At 45.4% G+C, this 20,076-nt stretch overlaps 1 protein-coding gene and 1 long non-coding RNA gene across 9 annotated transcripts in view; one reads left to right on the plus strand and one right to left on the minus strand.

Annotated features, from left to right (window-relative positions):
• The window catches only part of CD44 (CD44 molecule (IN blood group)), a 93,853-nt gene extending 80,346 nt beyond the window's left edge, over positions 1–13,507 (minus strand). For 3 of the 8 annotated variants that reach the window (XM_055281929.2, XM_055281927.2, XM_055281925.2), the window contains exon 1: positions 12,630–12,922. In XM_055281929.2, coding sequence (XP_055137904.1) covers positions 12,630–12,696 — 67 coding nt within the window. In that variant the 5' untranslated portion in view covers positions 12,697–12,922. Of the gene's footprint in view, positions 1–12,629 lie in introns of all 8 variants that reach the window. The other 5 variants (XM_055281923.2, XM_063640979.1, XM_055281928.2 and 2 more) reach the window with 4 other exon arrangements.
• Positions 13,508–14,036: 529 nt separating this feature from the next.
• LOC129484070 (uncharacterized) lies at positions 14,037–19,370 on the plus strand. The gene is made up of 3 exons (XR_008658350.2): positions 14,037–14,291; positions 15,359–15,639; positions 18,880–19,370. It is a non-coding gene; the product is annotated as an uncharacterized lncRNA (long non-coding RNA).
• Positions 19,371–20,076: the final 706 nt, after the last annotated feature.

Below are 20,076 nucleotides of genomic sequence, written 5' to 3' on the forward strand. Positions count from 1 at the left end.
TGAGTGGCCCAGAGTGAGCTAGCTGGCCAGCCTGAGCTCAAAATCCAACCTTCTTGACTTGGATGCTCTAAGCCGGACTCAGTGAGGCCAGCTCATGGAATGCGGCTGCTGTTTGCGTTTGAGAGGCACAGAAGAGCTTCCAGTGGCAGCTGAGAATGCAGAGGCTCCAGGGCTGATAAATGTTGTAATTAACATGCACATACCACCCTTTCATCTTCAAAGGCTTTCCTCGCATTAGCTAGTTATTCCTCCTGTCGCCACCATGGGTGAGGCATCACTTTTGTCTTCTCAGTTTGCAGATGAAGAAACCAATGGGGAGAAGGGACCCTTTGCCAGGAAGTCTGGCCCTTGTTCAAACAAAGGAGATATCTGGCTCCCAGCATCTAACTTCATGTGGGTAAATGGGAAGACAGAATGGGAATGAATCCTAACAAAAGGCTCAAGTGACTAAACTCTGCCCTCTGGGCAAGAGACTGCTTTTCTACTGTTCTAGAAGGAGGTAGAGTCTATAGTATGGCTAGCTGGCCAGATTCTAGAATGGCTAAACTCCCAGAGGATTATACACACAACTCTCAGAAACATTAACAAAGAAAGCCTGCTGCTCTACTACAGTGATGTCCATGTGATGCATGGGGGTCAAATCCTTCATACTGTGCCCATAGCAGACATCAGGATCACAGCACTCTCCATACCTGAGCCAAGATTTGACTTCTTAGTACAGCATTTTAGGAAGCCTCTAGGAGTCAATGGGAAATGTTCCTTGAGCTAAAATCTATTTGCTATTGCCACAGTAGGTCTTGTTTGGGATTCACTTAAATTGCCACTCTCTAATCCAGGCAAAGTTGCCAAAGTTATTTCTCATTGTTGGAGCCGGCCTGCTTCTGAACTCTATCTAGCACTGTCTGAAAGGGTGATTCATGAGAACTTATGAGTTTCTGGGGCAGAAAAATTGGATCTTCTGCCAGTGGACAGTGCCACTGTTACTTGATTGCCTGGAATCTGTCCAACCTCATCTCTCACTGTTCTTAACATGAATTGTCTTATCCAAGCAGGCTGACCCCTCCCCTGGCCCCAATCAAGCCATTCTTATTCCCCCACTTTAAATACCTGGCTCATGTTTTGCCTTTCCCTGGGTTTCTCTTCTCTCCCCTCTCTCTGTCCATCTTCTTTTCCACATTCAACTCATCCTCAAATTCCTCGAAGCCTTCACATACAATCGAGATGTCTGTTTTTCCTATCTTCTGACACTTGATTATGCTCTCTTGCATAATTCTTTCACCTGTTTAACTTTACTTCCACCAAATGGTAAGCTCCCTGAGGACAGAAACTAGATCTTCCACTTTCCTCATTTCTGTCCACAGTGCCAATACATTTTAAGGAAATTTTAAGTGGTCAGTTTGTCACCATCTTATAACTGGGGAGACAGAGGCAACCAATAAGGGAAGGACCTTGCCCACAGTCACCCTGTGACTAAGAGGGAGAACCTCTCCTGGCTATGAGTGGATTCTCACTTCTCCTAGAATACCGTGTCTGTATGATTAGCTAGAGACACAGATGACTGAACCATATCAGCAAAAACTGAGGGCATTGCACAGGATGTGACATCTGAGCACATCTGGGATTTTATTTCAGCTAATGGTCAGTGGATTCCAGATGGGTATAAAGTGAGCACAACCAAAAGGAGCTGTAATCTGACGAAGGACATTCAGTGACTGATAGAATGCCAGAAACTAGCCTTATATTATAGCCTCTGACACACTTTGACAAAATCCTAAGTCTTGCAGTCTCTATGATTTCCATTTTTTCTTTCTTTTTCCTGAGCAAGAGTTTCTCTGGTTTTATGATGAAAAGAAATTTTTACTGGGGGTCTGGAGGACTCTCAGTAGAAGTAGAAATTCACCATCTCACAGGCCTGCCTTGCTCAGTGCCTTGATTTGGGGGAAGATTATATATAATCTTTTGTTTTGTCTTGCTTGTTTTCCCCTAGATTCTCAGGCTACCCTAGTTGCATAGGATATTAGTGCTCACCCTGTAAGTACTGCTTTGTCTGAATATTGTGGTTAATTTTGTACCAACAAGTTGCAGGGGTTGCTTGAGGAAAGCTGGCAAGTCCAGGGTGCTCACAAAGCTCTAAGAGTGAAGGGAACAATTTTTCTCTTCTTCAGAGGTTGGCTTTTCTGGCCATGTGAAGCAATGTTTTTTAAAGTACAATATAAAGAGTACAGTGTTCATATCCTGCAGTTAATCCCAAACTGACTTCCTGCAGTTTCAGTTGTGTGACTGGGACATGTTGCTAACTTCTCTGGCCAGAGCTGCTTCATCTGCTCACCTTCCACATGGTCTAGAGGATTCTATGAAGTACTATGGGCAAAGCACTTTCTCCCTACGACACTCTTGCCCATTGGAGTTAGAGTGTAATTGAGTCCATATGTTTATTTCTGGCATGGATTAATAATTCACTTTTGACCTTTAATACAAATCAGGCATCAATTTTTTTGACACTGCATTATGGTGGTTTTGTGTTATTCTTTCCATTAGGTTTTATGAGGCTTAGGTGTTAGTAAGCCCACAGAGTGATGAATTTATAGAACATGAGGTCTGGAAAGGACTTCACAGATCAACTAGAATCCAACCCTCTCATTTTACACATGGAAAAATAGAAGTAAATAGGGGTGAAATACTTTGCTTAGCAGCACATAGTGAATCAGTAATAGAGAGAAGCTAAAATATAATAATCATTTCTATTCTTGGGATACGTTCTGTGAACTAAACATTTAGCTTTAGAAATTATGTGCTAAGTATTGTTCCAGACATTTAACAAGTGCAACTGCCCAAGCTCACGCTGTTGTTAAGTGGCAAGAGGGGAATCAACTGGTGTATGGGTCCTCCTGTCGTGTTCCATTGCCTTTATACCTTCTAAATGACTCTCCTCAAAGCCAGACCTCCTCATCCTCATTACACCACACCAAGCATCTGATTATATGGAGGTGATTTTTAGTCTGGGAGGTTTGCAAACCATTGACTGAAAGAAACAACTGCCCTTTTATTCCTCTAGCATGGTGACCAAAATGCCAACAATTTTTTTCTGAGTATTGTTGAGAACATGATTTTAAGGTTTGGGGTCTTTTTATACATGAGGCCAGATTTGGAAGTAAAGGTGTAGACAAAGAGGCAGCCAGACCTATAGGAAATCCAGATCCCCGTTCTACTGGACAAAATACAATTAGCTCTAAACGTCCCCTGCCTTGTGTAACATTTCAAACCTCAAGAAAGATCTCTTTAGACTGAAGAGCGTGCAGAGAACAGAAATTTCAAAGGGGGAGGCAGGTTGAGGATCGCTACAAGTAGCAATAGAGAAAAATGAAAGAAGATTTGTATAGACCAGAAAGAAAAAAAATGAAGAAAAAGAATTAGACAGAACCTATAAAAATCACAAAAGATAAGTAACAGAGATGGCTTTGCTAGCCAAGTCTAGAAACATTATTAATTCAGTAAGCCATCCAAGTGTTTATTGAGCACCCACTATAATTGAAGAACTGTGCTGACCGCTCAGGACTATCATGAATATGAAAACGTATAGAGGGTTTGGGCTTTTCCCTAAGGAGCTTTTATACTCACTGGCAAAAGAGAAGAGATAGCCATTATATGGCATCCCTTAAGCTTTCTCTTTTTAAATGGAGATATGTTTGTGAGGTTTTTATGACTTTTCAGGGGGAAAAATAGGAGAAAGCAAGTCACTTAAGGGAGTCTACAGGAATGTACCTGACCTCTAATGATGTCGTAAAGACAGCTGGTCTCACCACAGAGGATCCACTGCAAAAACAAACTCCTTGACAGGAGATTTCTTCCCCAAACTTTCATCCCCTCTGTGTGAGCGGCACTCTTGTGGGTTACCTGAATTCCCCTCCCCCTCTTGCAGGCAGATGTGGGCCCAGCAACTCACTGGTGGCTGCGGAGCTGACGTCAGCTGGTTTCCTGCAAGATGGTGCTTAGTTAGCTCTGTTAGATTCTGGTTTTCTGACTGGATACACTCAGCAGAGGCAACATCTGTGATTGGCATATAGTAGCTACTCATTTAAGGTGTGCAAAGGCGGGGGCTAGGGGCTTGGGCAGAAATGCCCTTCTAAGCCAAAGGCAGGAGACCAGGTGTTGGCTGCATGGAATTGTTCATTTCTCCCTGGCAAACTTTTTTTTTTTTTTTGAGACCGAGTTTCACTCTTGTTGCCCAGGCTGGAGTGCAATGGCACAATCTTGGCTCACTGCAACTTCTGCCTCCCATGTTCAAGCGATGCTCCTGCCTCAGCCTCCCAAGTACTTGAGATTACAGGCATGCGCCACCATGCCTGGCTAATTTTTTTGTATTTTTAGTAGAGACGGGGTTTCTCCATGTTGGTCAGGCTGGTCTCGAACTCCCGACCTCTGGTGATCCGCCTGCCTCGGCCTCCCAAAGTGCTGGGATTACAGGTGTGAGCCACCGTGCCCGGCCCTCTCCCTGTCATCTTAATGTGCATAATGGTGAACACTTGCAAAGAGGCTTTACTGTGTGTGGGTCCTCCTAGAAGTCACCGCAGACCTGTTTAAGTGTAAAGAGATGCACTAAAATTGAAAAAAAAAAAAGTTGGGGGAAGAGGGCTGGAATATGGGATGAGTTCTCGTTCCCAGGAAAAGGCCTGCATCCCTTCCTGTGGACTGAGCCAGATGTTCAAGGGGGCCTTGCCTCCTCTTTTCCTGGGTGGCTTTTTTCTCAATGAGGGGTACCCAGAGGAAACTCTCTTGCTCCGTGATGGGATGGTCACATGCTGGGCCAAATAGAAGCCTGGTCATCTGGTTTAGGCTAGGGCTGGAGAGAAGGGCTATAGTACACTTCCAGCTTTTGCCAAATTCCTTGTGCCCTGGATATGTACAGCCCTACTCTTGACAGCCTCTTTTCTCAGAGTTTCCCTCCCTCCCTCATCCATTCTAGCCGGTAGAGAGAAGACCCTGGAACCAAGGGCCCATAGGCTAAGGGCAAATATTTTGCTGCTATTTGATTGGCTCATTTCCCAGTCAAAGTTCTAGCTGACAGAGAAACGCTAATCAGCCACCTTCACCTTTCATCCAGGTGACAAATAATGAAGTGATAATGAACAAGCAACTCAATTCACATCCCTTTCAGCCCTACCCTACCCTAATGAACAAACAACTCAATTCACATCCCTCTCAGCCCTACCCTATCCTCAACTTTCCATCACATAGAAGAGAGCAGAGCTTCTATTCAGAGATCGGAATGAATGAGTCAACTCAGAATATGCATTGGAAGAAGTTTCCATTACAACTTCCTCCTCCTTCATTTTTGCAATTCTAGCCCCTTCCTCTGACATCATGTTTAAAAGCTCAGTGGATGTTATGACCTCACCCACAACTAGATTCCCAAATGAAGTTTTTGAAAACAACTACAATACTTCCAGGTACAATCGTCCGGATTTCTAGGGTGCCTCGATATCTTAATATACCAAGAGAAGCACTCTAATGTAGTGACAAAGAGCATGAACTCTGTAGCCAGACGTGAGTTTGAATCCCAGAGCCATCACTTATCAGCTGCATGGCCTTGGGCAAGCTACTTAAATTCTCTGTGCCTCAGTTTCCTCCTATGTAAAAGACAGATAATAACAGCACCACCTTCATGAGGTCAGTGTTTGGATTAAACAAGGCAGTATATAGGAAACAATTAGAATGGCGCTGGTACATGGTCAACACTCTGTAAGTGTTTGCTGTTATTACTAATAGTGGTGAGGGTTCTCAGAAACATAGAACTTGTGCAAAGATGCAAGCAGAAAAAGCATAAGAGCTCTCAAAAACAAATGAACTTTCAGGCACTGCAAAGGAGACTTGCAATGCCACAATAGCAGATGCTCAAAATGACTGGTCTATGTGAATAATCTCTTCCCTCAACCCCAGAGTTTTGCAATTAACCTTTACTTTTAAAAGCTGAAGACCTGAAAGTTTCTGGGACCTGAGTTTTGCAAATCACCTCTTTGGTGACTCAGTACCTCCCCACCCACCTGAGATCTGTCTGCCCACACTTGCACTTAGCAGGGACACTTGCCTCAGGAGGACACACCCAGGCAGCCAGTGCACCTCAAACTCGGGGAGATCTGGCTCTGTGAGTTTCCATCGTTCCCCACTCCCACAAGACCCACCCCCTCATTCTGTGTTTGTCTCCCTGTCTCTCAGGTCTAGCTGGGCAGACAATCTTCGGGAAGACAAAACCTGCCCCAGTTATGGGTAATTTCTGACATCACGAGCTCTGTGGAGAGGAGACACGGTTTGCCATTGCCAAAGTGGCTCCCCGTCGGATGTCAGGATTCCCTACGGATTTGCCCCTGAAGAAGCTATGGTAGTATCTGGTCAGACAACAGCTTGATAATTGCCCAAAGAGACTGACAGAGAAGGCAAGAATCTCCCGTGTAGTACTTCTACTTCTCTCCTCTGCCACCACCTTCCAGAAGCAGGCGTGGGGGCTGGAGGAGTGTGGGCCTCTCACCCAAGGATCTCAACCTCGTATCAGTATCTCTAAAATAACTAGAACTCCAAGGTGGCTGATGCTGGGGAGTGTTTTTGTTCTGAGGCTTAAATTTGGGGTTGGTGTCCTCATCTCACTGGCTCCCACTCCCTTCTCAGCCCAACTATCTAGTAACCCTGTCTTTAGCCAGATGTCCCCAGCGGTCACAGCAGGCAGCCACCAAAGCCACAAACAAACAGATGGGTGAGCTCACTGTTTGGGGTAGACCAAACATGAGGCCTGTGGTGGGCGGTCAGCCAGCCAAGGGCCCTCCTCAGCCCTGTCCCGAGCAACACAGCCATCACCACGTTGTCACTTACACGTAAATGTATTTGCACCTTAGCCCATACTGACAGCATGCTTCCATATATATAGATATCATGACTTTTATATTCTAGACATTCATTGCAGTTCAACAGTTATGGGTCAATACTACTGGGACCTGGGCCCACAAAAATGAATGTGACATGATCCCTGTTATCAGGGGACTCCCCCAGTGCTGCAGAAGACAGACAGGAGAAGATACATTGGAATTTGTTTTGTTGTGGTTATTTTCCCCTTTAAGGGGCATGAAAGTCTTTAGCATTCTTTGGCATCACCAATTCCCACCACACACATAGATCCATCAGGCATGTACTTATAGGCACACCTGCAATGTGTATATGTCCACATCCAGCAAACAAGAATCAAACATGTGGCTTATCTTGGTACATCACCCAGTGGGGCAATCGAGCAACGGAGAGGGGAGGAATATGAAATACTTATCTCCAAAGTACACATGTCCTGAATCAAACATTAATTTAATTGACACCATCCTAGTTAAGGAGTTGTAAAGATGTGAATTTCTTTATGCAAAAAGCATTTTTAAAAAGTGTTTGACTTTCAATTACATTAAGTCATGTATTTATTTATGGAAAAATATATAAACATTTAGTCAAAATATACACTATACGTCAATTGGTAGAGTGTTTGCATATTTGATATCCTGACTCTCCCGGAAAATCTGGAACGCACAATGACGGTATCCATGCCAGGCCAGACTCCAGAACCACAAACTTTCGAAAGCACCCCTTCCAGTTCACTCTGGCAAGTTGGGCTTGCCTCCCAAACCCAGTTGGGCACCTGTGGGGGGTACACTTAAAAAAAATTTAACCTGCTAAGTGAGTGAAAAGTGGGATTCAAATTTAAGGTAGAAGGTATCAACCCACCCTGCCATTCTAAAGAACACCTGCAACCTTCCCATTAAAACAGGGACACAAAGGAAATTGCATCATCGGCTTCTTGCTGTGCAAACCACGAAATGTCTCTCTGAGGGAGAAAAAGATGCCCTTTGAAAATTACATGGTGCCTGGTAGCAACTGCCACCTGCTTCAGCTCATTCTTTCACAAGACTACTTCCCTTTCAGGCTCTTGGGTGGAGCGAGCTAAAGTGAAGGTGCTGGGGAAACACAATTGCAGTTACTCTTATCCCCAGCCCCAGCCCCAGACAGGAGGCAGTGCTGGGGAGGCCCAGGTGATCTCCAACCACCTCCTATCCATCAGGGGACCCCAGCCTTGAAGCATCTGACACTGCAGGTGGATCTGAAACCTCACTTGGGTGGCCACGTGTCACCTAGAGCCACACAATGGGTTTCAGTTCAAGATCCATGTCAGCCTCCTGCCCGGGGTCACAAAACCTACTAATGAGCATGTGAGGAGTGGGTCTCTGGGTCAGTGCATGTGAAATGCTTGCCGGGTCAGAATGAGAGCTCCTGTAATGCTGCTTTCCTAATATTCAGGCAGAGGGCATTGCCCTAACTTGTCTCATAGACAAGCAACCACCTCTCCCTTTATTCCAAGCCTGTAAATGTGAACGTGTCTGGGAGGGCGGCTGGACTCTGATAAGCGAAGTGACTTATTTTAGTTACAAATAACTTGGTTGGCATCTCAGATATCTGTAGCCAAACCTGGAGAGAGACAGGCCAGGCAGGGCAGCCAAGAGTCCAGAGCCTGCCGGGGGTGGAGAGAGAAGCCACCCATGCGAGACTTCACTTATGCTGGCCACGGGGGACAGGGAGTGTGGGAGAGCCACGCACACTTTCCAAAGTCCTCCAGACACATAATGAATTGAAGGAGCATAAGTATTGGAGTCTAACATGGGAGGATGTTAGACAATGGGGAAATCCCAACTCCACCACTGGATCCTGGGGCAAGTCGTGCCATCTCCACAAGTCTCGATCTCTTTATCTAGAAAATGGAGTTAAGAGAGTGCTAGGTGTATAGGGCTGTTGGGAGACTTAGATAACATATCCTGTGCTACCCCCTGGCTTCACGTCTAGCATAGAGTCAGTGCTCACTGAGCGGTATTTCCTAGGGACTCAGGTCTTAGGACCCTGCTTTACATAGGACCATATGGTACCATAGCAGAGCATCAGGCTTTTAAAACTTCGCTCCTCCCAACCATCTAGTGATGTTCCAGGAGGTGCTACAAGCCCCAGGACAATACAGAGAATCATTCTCGAACACCAACATTGCTATATGGTCAAAAATATGTATCATTATTATTGTATTAAATTCAAATTGGGTATATTGTAGAGTAATATATAAAATTGTAATGAGTCTGTAAGGTAGTATTTAAGGCGTGAAACAAATGTTGTTACCAGTAGACCACGCCCTCCCCGCCCACTGCAGGGGGTGGGGTTCAGGCTCCCGCAGTCCTCATGATAGAGATATATGAGAGACGAAATGTACGAAAAATGCCCTGCCCTAATATCTTAACAAGTCACAGAGAGGGGAAGTCACTAGTCCCTCTCTTTCAGGTTTTCTAAATGATCCTTAGAGTTCTCATCTCTGAGTCTATGATAATGAGTCAGGAAATAGTTCCTGAATGAATGGAAGGGAATCTGTCATGAACTAAGAATTTCATGCTGTCCAGCATCCCCTCCTTTGTGGGGAAATTTGGGAAAAAACAAATGGAACATTTTCCTACTGGCTGCCAGCCTCCCACACATGGACTTGTCACCATACCTTTGCAGGAAGTAGATGTCCAATGTGTAAATGGGGAATACCTGAATTTGTTGATGCTAGCCCCAACAGAGATGAAGGTTTGCTCTTTGCTTCTTCACATGGGAAAACACAGCTAAAGTTCTAACTCCCAGCAAGGGGTGGAGTCTCTAATGCTCAATTCGAGAGAAGGAAGCAGAAAGGTGTGTGCCAGCCCCAAGCCCCAGGGCTCTCAGATGCTCTCCTCTTTCTCGACAGCAGGCATGCAATTCCCAAGCAAAGATCCCCTCACCCACAAAGACAAGGAGATGCATGTGCATGAAGGACTCATCCCCCCTGGCCTCCACCAAGGGCCACTTTCTTCCTCCTGCATAAGACCTCTAATTCAAGATATCTGTTCCCCAACTCAGAGTTTCTGGGTCCAATGTCACTTAACTACATTTGGCCATTTCTCCACTTTTTGCTTTCCCATACAAAGACTGGACCCACTTCTCCTCCCCAAAGCCTTGTTCCTTTCCAAAGTTTCCTCATCGTTGTCCAGAGTCCACCACTTCCCAGAATGGGGCAACAAGAGCTCCTCTCCTTCCCCCTTCCTCCTTCTCCCCGCCGCCACCCGCCCCATGCCCAGCCCCAAGCCCTCTGACAAAGTCATGTCTCCTTTCCAAGTCTCGGTTCCTGCCAGACAACTTTACAAGCACATGAAAGCAAGGGCCGGGGCAGTTACTGCTACTGGCACTTCATTGTACTTCCTCTAAATGATGCTGTGCAAAGGGGCCGTAGAAACTCGGGGCAGGAGGGAGCCTGTGGGTCTCTGGGACAACCTCAAGGGTTAGGACAGTGCCAAATATTTGGAGGTGGGGCCCTTTAGAAGGAATCAGGGAGACAGGTTGGAAAGAGTCAGGAGTCAGAATGCCCAAAGACAAAGCAGAAGATGGCACTGGTAGGTAACATACAAATAAACTTCCCTAGAGGCTATAGGGAAACCACCAGGACCCTCTTGTCTGAGGCCAGGCCCAGGCTCTCCCTGATGTCCAGCTTGACTCTTCTCTCCCATCCTGAATGTTTCCACTTTTCAAGGGCTTATTTGAGCTCCAGTCCCTTTTGGAACTTTCCCTAAGGCCTAGAATCCACCAAAATCCTTCCCTCCCGGAAATCCTTCCCGAGTTTGTCCATCTTAGACAGCCTAACATATTCTAAGCCCAGGCTTTGGAGCGCAGTGGAGCTGGGTTTCCATCCAGCACTGCTCCTGGCTATGTGAATGCCAGCAAGTCTCTTAACCTCTCTAAGCATCAGTTTTCCACCTGTCAAACAGGCCTGATAACAGGAAACTTCTTACTAGGCCATTGTGAGGGTAGAATGAGATAACACATGGAAAGGATTTAACATAATGCCTGGCACAGTGAAAATATACAGTAAATGGTAGCTAGTGCTGTATTGATTTTTTTTTTTTTTTTTAACAGAGTCACGCTTTGTCACCCAGGCTGGAGTGCAATGGCATAATCTTGGCTCACTGCAACCTTCGCCTCCTGGGTTCAAGCAATTCTCCTGCCTCAGCGTCCCAAGCAGCTGGGACTACAGGTGTGCACCACCACACCCTGTTAATTTTTGTATTTTTTGTAAAGATGGGGTTTCACCATGTTGGCCAAGGCTGGTCTCAAACTCCTGACGTCGGGTAATTTGCTGCCTCAGCCTCCCAAAGTCCCAGGATTACAGGCGCGGGCCACCGTGACAGGCTGTGTTATTGCTGTCATGATTATTATTATTTCAGCTTCAGTAGTATAAATCCTAGATCCCCAAATCCCCACCTAGCACTGACCTCTCACTCACACAGAAAGGGAGATGCATATGCACAGAGAATTCATCCTGCCTAGCCTCTACCTAGGGTCATTTTCTTCCTACTGCAGAAAGTAGGAAGATAGAGAAAGCAGAAAGTAATTCAAGATACTTTATACTGGGTACTCAATCTAAAGTACCCGGGTGGGACTGTGTGTTTCACTTTCTCAGTACCCCCATGGAACTGGGTTAATAAATATTTGCTGAGTAGAATTTACTGCATGCAGGCTGAGCTGTCTTAATGACCCAGCTGGCACTTCTTAAAAGAAAAATTAATTTTGGCCAGTGATAAGCAAATCGGCCATGTAATTATCTGTACATATATAGACAAAGAAAGAGAATGCTTGGAGTTGAGCCATGCTAGAATATACCTTACACGCAGCCCCTCCCCTCCATAGCCACCACCAAGGCACTGACCCTGTTTGGATGAGATATTGGAGCCCTAGCTCCAGGGTCCCTGATGTTGCCCTGGTATCAAGGCTCCTCTCTCTGCTCTGAGGCTGCCAGGCAGGGAATATGAGCCACCTTACTGTTGAGATTTCCCCAGACTGGTTGGCAGAAGCAGGAGGTGACAAGGACCAAGCAGCTGGTCCAGTGGTTGCCTCTCATATTCACGCTCCCTGTCCCAGGCTGGAATCTCATGGAGACCCAAGACCTCACCGCAGAGCTGGTTCAAGTTTCCACAGCGCTAAGGTGGCAGTGACACTGTGGACTGTAAGCTTTGGAACAAGGCTCAGTGCGGAGTTGGGAGAACCCAGGACCCCTTTCTGGAAAACCCATTGCCAGCTAGCTAGTCTCGCACTTGGAATTGTGATCCTGTCTGTGACCACCTTGATAACAGCCACTCGCCCTGTTCCAGCCCCAGTCTCTGCCCCGCCCAGCTCTGCCCTGCCTAGACACAGCCCGGTGGGGCTTGGCGAGCCCTTGGGCACAGGAGCCTGTTAGTCCAGACACCGACTATGCGCATCCAGGAGAACGGTTACTGTCTGCCATGTGCTCCAGCTCTAGCGACCTCGCCCAAAACTGCGCGCCGGCAGCCTGCCCAACAAACTCTTCTCTTTCTCTTTTTCTTTCAACCAAACGGTGCTTCCACAGACACATTCTCCAACGGTTTAGCGCAAATCCCAGCCCTGCTTTCCGGAGCCCAATGCCCTTCGCAGACAGCTCTCTTGACTCCAGTCCCCCAGGGCCGACTCAGCCGGAGGGGCTGCCGCCGGGTCCGCACTGAGCACCCCGCACCCATCTTGCTGCCCAGGCTGCGGCGGGCACTCACCGATCTGCGCCAGGCTCAGCGGCACGAGGCAGAGTCCCCAGGCTGCGTGCCACCAAAACTTGTCCATGGTGTCCGGAGCGAACCGAGGGAGCGGGCGAAAGGAGTTGGAGGATCACTGGGCGCGGGGCAGGGGCCGGCGGAGGACGGGACGAGGATGGCGGACTGAACCTGGCAGAGGCTGGGGTCCGCTGGGCAATGAGGCTGCCTCGGAAGTTGGCTGCAGTTTTTATTCGAGGCTCAGTGACCTAAGACGGAGGGAGGGAGCGAGCGAAGGACACACCCAAGCGAGGGGGGCTGTGACTAAGCAGCCGGCAGAGGTTTAAAGAAGTAGCAGCCCTCCTGGGCGGGCCCCTCTGCCCCCGCCCCGTGCTCTGCTGAGGTTGTAAATAATCGGGGCTGCCAGGGACGTGGGTCGGGCAACCTGGAGTGTCGCGGGGTGCTTGTGCCTCCGAGCCCCACTGGCCCCTGCGCCCCGAGACGCACTGGTTTCTTCTCCCGCTGGCCCCGCGGCGTCAGGACGGAGGATGACCGAACCATAAAACCTTGCACCATTGGGTTCAGCCCTTGGCCTCTGCTTTCCCGCTAGATTTCTGTTTTCCGGCTGGAAAGATCTCTGGGTTTCACAGGTAGTTGGATATCGTGGGAGAGGAGCTGGAGACAGGGCGAGGTCTTGCCCTGGGTGGCGCAGTGCCCTCCGTGCCCACAGTGGGGAGTGAAGAGTGAGGAGTTGGTGAATCTTCCAAGTGGGAAGAGGGAGACCTCATTCTTTTCCCCCTCAAAAACAAGTCCACATGGCTTGAATGAGTTTTTGCTTCTTGGCAGAACAGCTCAGGGAAAGCTACTGATGGCCGGTCATAGGGCTGGCATGTGGCTCTGCTAACCCATGTGTTCAAGCCAGTGGGGGTGGGCACCTCTCTCCACACACATGCTCATTCATCCTCCTAAATATCCTTCCATCCGCCCATCCATCTATCCACCCATCTTTCCTTATGTCCTTCTGGGGCTCTCACATCCATCCATCCTCCTGTCCATCCACTAACCACTTAGGTCCATCTATCATCCCACTCATTCATTCATCCAACCACACACCTTTTAATTTATTCATACATCCAACCACCTATTCTTCTATTCATCTTCCCATACAACTTCTCATCCATCATTCCACACTTCCTTTTTCACATCTCCTCAAAAAACCACGACCATCCACCATCCTCTTCTCCACCCATCCACTCACATATCTGTTTGTTGATATATCCACTCATTTCCCATCTGTCCATGATCAACATATCCACCTATCATTTTATTCATTCTCTCATCCACCCATATATTCATCTATTATTTTTTGCCCCCATTATCCTCCTTTCTGTGTAAACATTAATTCATTTTCTCCCATCTTTTCTACCCAAGGAGGAAGAGATTGTAATATTCTTCAAGGGAAGCCTTTTGAGGTTGAAATACCATACTTTGAATGATAACTCTATATCTCTCTATAATATACTATGGTTTAATGTTTGGAAATCAAACGCAGTGTTTATTTTTCATGTGAACTACTATAAGTAAATCTGCATGGACTTCTTGCCTGGTGAGTTACACAGAAAATGAAAGTAATTATCAGTGGTTGTGGCAAGACTGAAGGAACCGTGCCAGAACTTCTGAGGGAAGGTAAGATTTTGTTATTTATTTCAAGAAATTGAAAAGTTGAGAGAAATGCACCCAACCATCCACCTATGCATTCATTCATCAAACATGTAATGAGTGTTGTGGGGTATCAAGGTAAATAAGACCTGGCGCTATCTTCAGGGACCTCACCCTCTGGTAGGGAATCAAACTCACAAGCAGGCCATTACCATGCAAGGTGAAATGTGCTGCAAATTGTGTGTGTTCAGGGTGCTACCATTCCTAGAGAAGGGAGTCACACTCTCTCCTGGAGAACACCAGGCAGTCTTCACAGGGGAAGTGATATTTGAGGCAGGCCTCAAAGGAGGAGGAGAAGGAATTCTTCAGATGAAACTACAGGGACAAGTCATCCACAGGCAGTACTGTGTAGTGACGAACAGCATGGATTCAGGAGCCAGAACACCTAGATCCAAACCCTATTTTGGCTGCTTCTTAGTCGTGTGACCTTGACTAAGGCAATTAGCTCAATTTGCTCAAGTATAAAATGGGCTTAATAATAGTATCTGTTATTACTATTACAATTCTATTACTTCATAGAATTGGTGAGGATGAAATGACTCAAAAGCCCTGCACGTATTAAGCACTAAATTTATGTCTATATATGCATGCAGTAAGCACTTTAAATAAGTGTTTGCTATCATTACTAAAAGCAAAATTGTGTTTGAGCACAGAAAAGTGAAAGAACATGGCTTGTCCAGAGAATGGAGACCAATGTGAGCTGATCTGAACACAGAACAGATGAAGGGGCTGGGGGAAGATAGCAGACGTGAGGTTACAAGTGTGGGGACTACAGGCTGTAAGCTATGCCAGGGAGTTTGAACTTGACCCTGCAGGAAATAAGGAGGCAATATACTTAGTTAAAATTATTATCATTGTTATGTTAAAATATGCATAACATAAAATTTACCATTTCACCCATTAAAAAGTGTTTATATCAGTGGCGTGTAGTACTTTAACAATATTGTGCAACCACTACCATTGTCTAGTTCAGTATAAATTTTTCAGTTCTGGAGATCCTGTTTGACTAAAGACTACTCCTCTTGCATTTTCAGGAAGAGTGTTTGGGACTGAAAAATCCTTGTCTGGATCTAGTCCTCAGCCACTCAGAAGCTGGCATGCCATGACTCAAAGAGCTGCCTGTCTGGAACGAAGACAGTGCCCCAGAACTCCCACCTGAAGAGCAGGTGCTTGGAAAATGCTGCCAGTCCGCAGGAAAAAGTTGTTACTGCTGCTGTCTGTGACCAAGAGGACACTTTATTTCTTGAAACAACTGGGGGAAAACTGGCTCCCAGATAAGGCTTTAGTCCCTATCCATGTGAGGAAACCAGCCCTGGTAGGTTCCATGCACAAGAATACAGGACAAGGAGCAGCTTTGTTCACCTCATGCAACCTCCAGGAATTTCAGCTTCCTTTTCTTGGAGGAAGAAAGTGAAGTGACGTGGGGAGTCACTAGGAATGATGTCTGTCTTACTGTGTATCATGGAACCTGGAGTGGGGAGTCACTAGGAATGATGTCTGTCTTACTGTGTTTCATGGAACCTGGAGGTTCCTTAGAGACCCCTCAGAAGCAGACCTAGTGGTCAGAGTAAAAGCTGGAGTAAGCTGTGCCTCTCCCTCCCCAGGCCCCATCCCAACCACAGAAGTTCCACCTGCATCAGTTTTATATACCAGACTATTGCATGAAGTTACATTTTGACAGATGATTATTCTTAGAAAATATATAAAAACAAGAAACTAGGCCATATCAAGTCCTCATCCCTTCTCCATTAGTGCAGTAAACAATTCCACCAAGGAAAATACAGGTGTGAAAGTGCTTTGCAAACTGTAGAAGGGCATGCAAATTCTAGGGGCTGTAATTAGGATTATTCTCCCCAGAAGCGGGGATTATTTTGTTTGCCTGCTTCCTGATAGTTTGGTGAGGGACTGAGGTCATTTGCCCCCATACCACAAATGACTCATTTCAAATAACAGACCTGGTCACTTACTGAGTCAAGGTCCACCTTTGGGAATTCCTGGATCACCTCTTTGAGCTCCCCTGTCATCCACTTTCCATTCCAAACACACCCTGCCCACACCACTGGTCACACAAACCCTTCCCAAACTCTTAGATGCTTGATATCTATTGTGTGTTGCACAACCTTTCTTTCTAAGCCAAACCATGGGATGTGGGAAACTGGAAAGGAAACTTGAATTGATTTGAGTTGACATGAGATCACACTATTTGGAAAGAATCCAGAATTCAGTCAGCAGCCTTGGACCGAGAAAGCCCAGGTCTGAGCATTGGCTTTCCCCCTTATCAGAGGATGACAACCTCTGTGAGTTTCGGTAATCCCAGCCACAAAACAAGGGTAATCAGACCTTCCCCATAGTTTATTACGAGTAGTCAGTGAAAGAAGACATCAAGACCATTTCCTGGTGTGCCTGCCTCATGGTGGGACTCAATGACCTCTAAGCTACTTGAGAACAGGGACATGTCCTTCTGGGGCACCAGCACATACTCAGCTCTCAGTCCCTAACATGTACACTGTGCTCCATAAATAAGCGTTCCATAAATGCATGAGGGACTATTATTTTTTTCCCTCCCATCAAAGTGCATAGGGGTGTTTCAGGAATCACATGAACTTGTGGGTAGAAACACATAGACAACTTGACAGTTTCTAAATAAATGCAAGCAATGACATCCTATTTGGGGTGACTGGTTCAGGGAGACTTGAGTGCAGCCAGAGCATTACTCACTCTGGCAGACTAGGGTTCTTTGCTGAAATATTGGGGCCTGATGGCTTCTGACTTGTAGTAATAAATCCTGTTCCTCTCAAGCAAAGAAAAGCCAAATCTAAACCAAATGTGAGCAGGAGTGTGAAATGCAAAGCTGGGAGATCTTGGGCTGAATCATGGAATTCGAGGATTACAAATGCAGCAGGTCACAGACTCTTTTAAAGGGAAAATATTTAATTATTTCACGGGACTGCTTCCCAGAAGAGGAATGATCTGGCACAGTAAAGAAAAAGTGACATTCCAGTTAAACCTTAACTCTTAAAAAAGTTCATCCTTAGTTCATATTCACAGTGTGAATTCTTCACATATAAATGAGCAGTGGTGAAAAAAGCTCTTGCAAAATAATTATTAGTAAAGTCTAAATAAACCAGTAGCTGGGAAGCAATCTTCATGAAAAATAAATGACCTCAAGCTAACCAAGTGTGATTATAGAGCTGAGCCTTTAGGATTAATAAGGCTTTCAAATTATGGCAAATAAAGAAATTGGTGTGGCTGCTGCACCCTGGAAGTGCCAAGGGGACAGATGCATCTGGATGTTTTAGACAGATCCATGTTAGCTGCAAAATGGGTATTACACAGACCTTTGGAGGTTAAAATAGTATGCAGATAGGACAAATCCTAGACTTGGATGATAATAAATTTAGAAATGTGAATTTCTGAGGATGAAATTTGAATTAATGGTATGTGGCTTTATGTAGCAAGCTAACTGGAAGGAAGACGAGCAAAACAGTCTATATTTTATGCACTATTATTTAAGGGAATGTAATTATATTTATTTTTAATTATATTTATTTTATGTTCATGTAGTAACTAAAATTCATATTTACTCCTCTTCTCCCCACTTCATACAAAGTGGTTAAACATCTATTGGAAGACTTTAGGAACCAATATATCCATGGTTGGTATGTAAATGGTAACTAAGAGCCTTGTAATTATCTAAAAATTGCTTGTTCTCTGCACTCATTCACTATGTGACTACTATGTACTGAGAACAATTTATACATTCTCGATTCTGTCATAATTAATGGTATTTTATCATCATTGACTGCCACTATTGCCATCATCACCACTACCACAACCACCATGACTACCTTGAAGACTAACACAACCTCCAACATCACCACTGCCACTATCATCACCACCATCATCACCACCACCACTACCATTATCCACCATCACCACTAGAGTTATTACCAACATCACTACAACCAACATTATCTTCAACATCACAGCTAATAGCCAGTACTTTCTACATGTCAAGCCTAATGTCATTTAATTGTTACAACAATCCTATGAAAAGTTAATTTCTATTTTACAGATAAGGAAACAAAGTCTTAGAAAGGTTACAAAACTTGTCCAAAGTCACATTTTTATTTCACTTAGCAAATCTTTCTCGGCTTTAAGAGATATGGGGATAGAAAAGTTTAATCCCTTTCTGATTCTTGATGTAGCAAAAATGCCAAATTAATGGAGTCCTAATTCATTAGTCTTTACTAAATTTTATTCTGAATCATGGAAGTCAGTTTCTTTTAAGAAGGAAGATTTCCTTTGGAAGCTTTTGTTGGAGTGGAGGAGGCAAAAAGAGTATTGCTAAGGTAGAGGATGGAGAATGTTGACTCTCACAGCCCTCTGAAAAATTAGAATCCTAGAATAAGACAACTTTAAATGTGTAGATTCGGACTTTGGTTATTCAATGGAAAATTTCAGATTTGCACAGGACTATGCCTTGATTCCTTATAGTATCATTGTGAGATGGTTGTATATTCTGACTAGAAATAACACCATTTTCTCTTTACAGCACCTGAGAGTTTATTCGATGACGATAATACTCACAAGACCCTTTTTGGATTTGTGGCCCAACTCACAAGTTATAGTTCCTTCTCTGAATATTTCATCCAGATTGTGAAAAGCAGCTTCTGGCAGCCACAGATGTACTATGTGATCCCTACTTTCCATGCCCAGGAATGATTCTACCCTGCAGTAGACACCTAAAGCAATCCCGATCGATCAGAGTCTTTGTTCCTGACATTTGGGATTAGAGCATGGCTGAAGGTTTAAGACACAAGCTTGGAAGCTGTGGGGCAGCAATACACCTCCATGAGGACAGAGAAGCAGGGGAAATAAGAATAAAGCAGAAGCTCACAGAAACGCAGGAAATACTTCTAGAGTTCTAACACTTTTCGGGTTTCTTGTTCTAGTCCATTCTTGACACACTTGTGCCTTACAGAAGCCAATGGCAAGAATGCAGTCAGATCCTTCCAATAAATTCCTTTTATTCTGTTTACATTAGCATAAGCTGGTTTCCGTTGCAACCAAAAAGACTTGATGAATATAGGAGAGCATCACACCATTTTACAAAAGAGTAAACAGCGGCTCAAGTGGATGGCGGATGCCCCTACCATTGGGTCTTGAATTCAGGACTTGACTCTAAACCTCAGGTCTTCTGATTCTGAGGTCTGTGATCTTTTCACCAGTTGGCCTCACCTGCAATCCCTCCCCACATCATCCCATTCTACCCAAAGAATACAGTTCTCTCTCCTTCATTGTGATAGAAACTAGACATCTCTGATACTTTGCCTACAGTTGTATGGCAATCCAAATGAGTGGCAGGTCTTCTGAGTCCCATCCTCCGAGATCTTCTCCAGAGAGCCCCTGTCTGCCTGAACATGCCTCACAGTCTATTTTCAAAGGCAAAGCCTTTCATCTGGCAGATGGTAACAGCTGCTTCTCTTTAAAACACCCAAAGGGTAGAAATTCTGGGCTCTAATGTACAGGCATAAGGCTCCTGCCAAGTCCTGACTGGGCTTAGCATCAAATCCTGTAGAAAAGGAATAGGTACAGAACACGGATGTGAGGCCAGGCCAAAACGCATTTTATTGCTGGCTACTGTTTCCCAGCCACAGAAGAATGCTGCTGTAGAAGGCATGGCGTGGGTGAGAAAGAGACTTGTTGAACTGAACTTTAATGGGAGAGGATGTGGGGAGGGCCGGCTAGG

Source organism: Symphalangus syndactylus, chromosome 6 (genome assembly GCF_028878055.3).
Source record: "Symphalangus syndactylus isolate Jambi chromosome 6, NHGRI_mSymSyn1-v2.1_pri, whole genome shotgun sequence".
In the NCBI taxonomy this organism is placed as follows: domain Eukaryota; kingdom Metazoa; phylum Chordata; class Mammalia; order Primates; family Hylobatidae; genus Symphalangus; species Symphalangus syndactylus.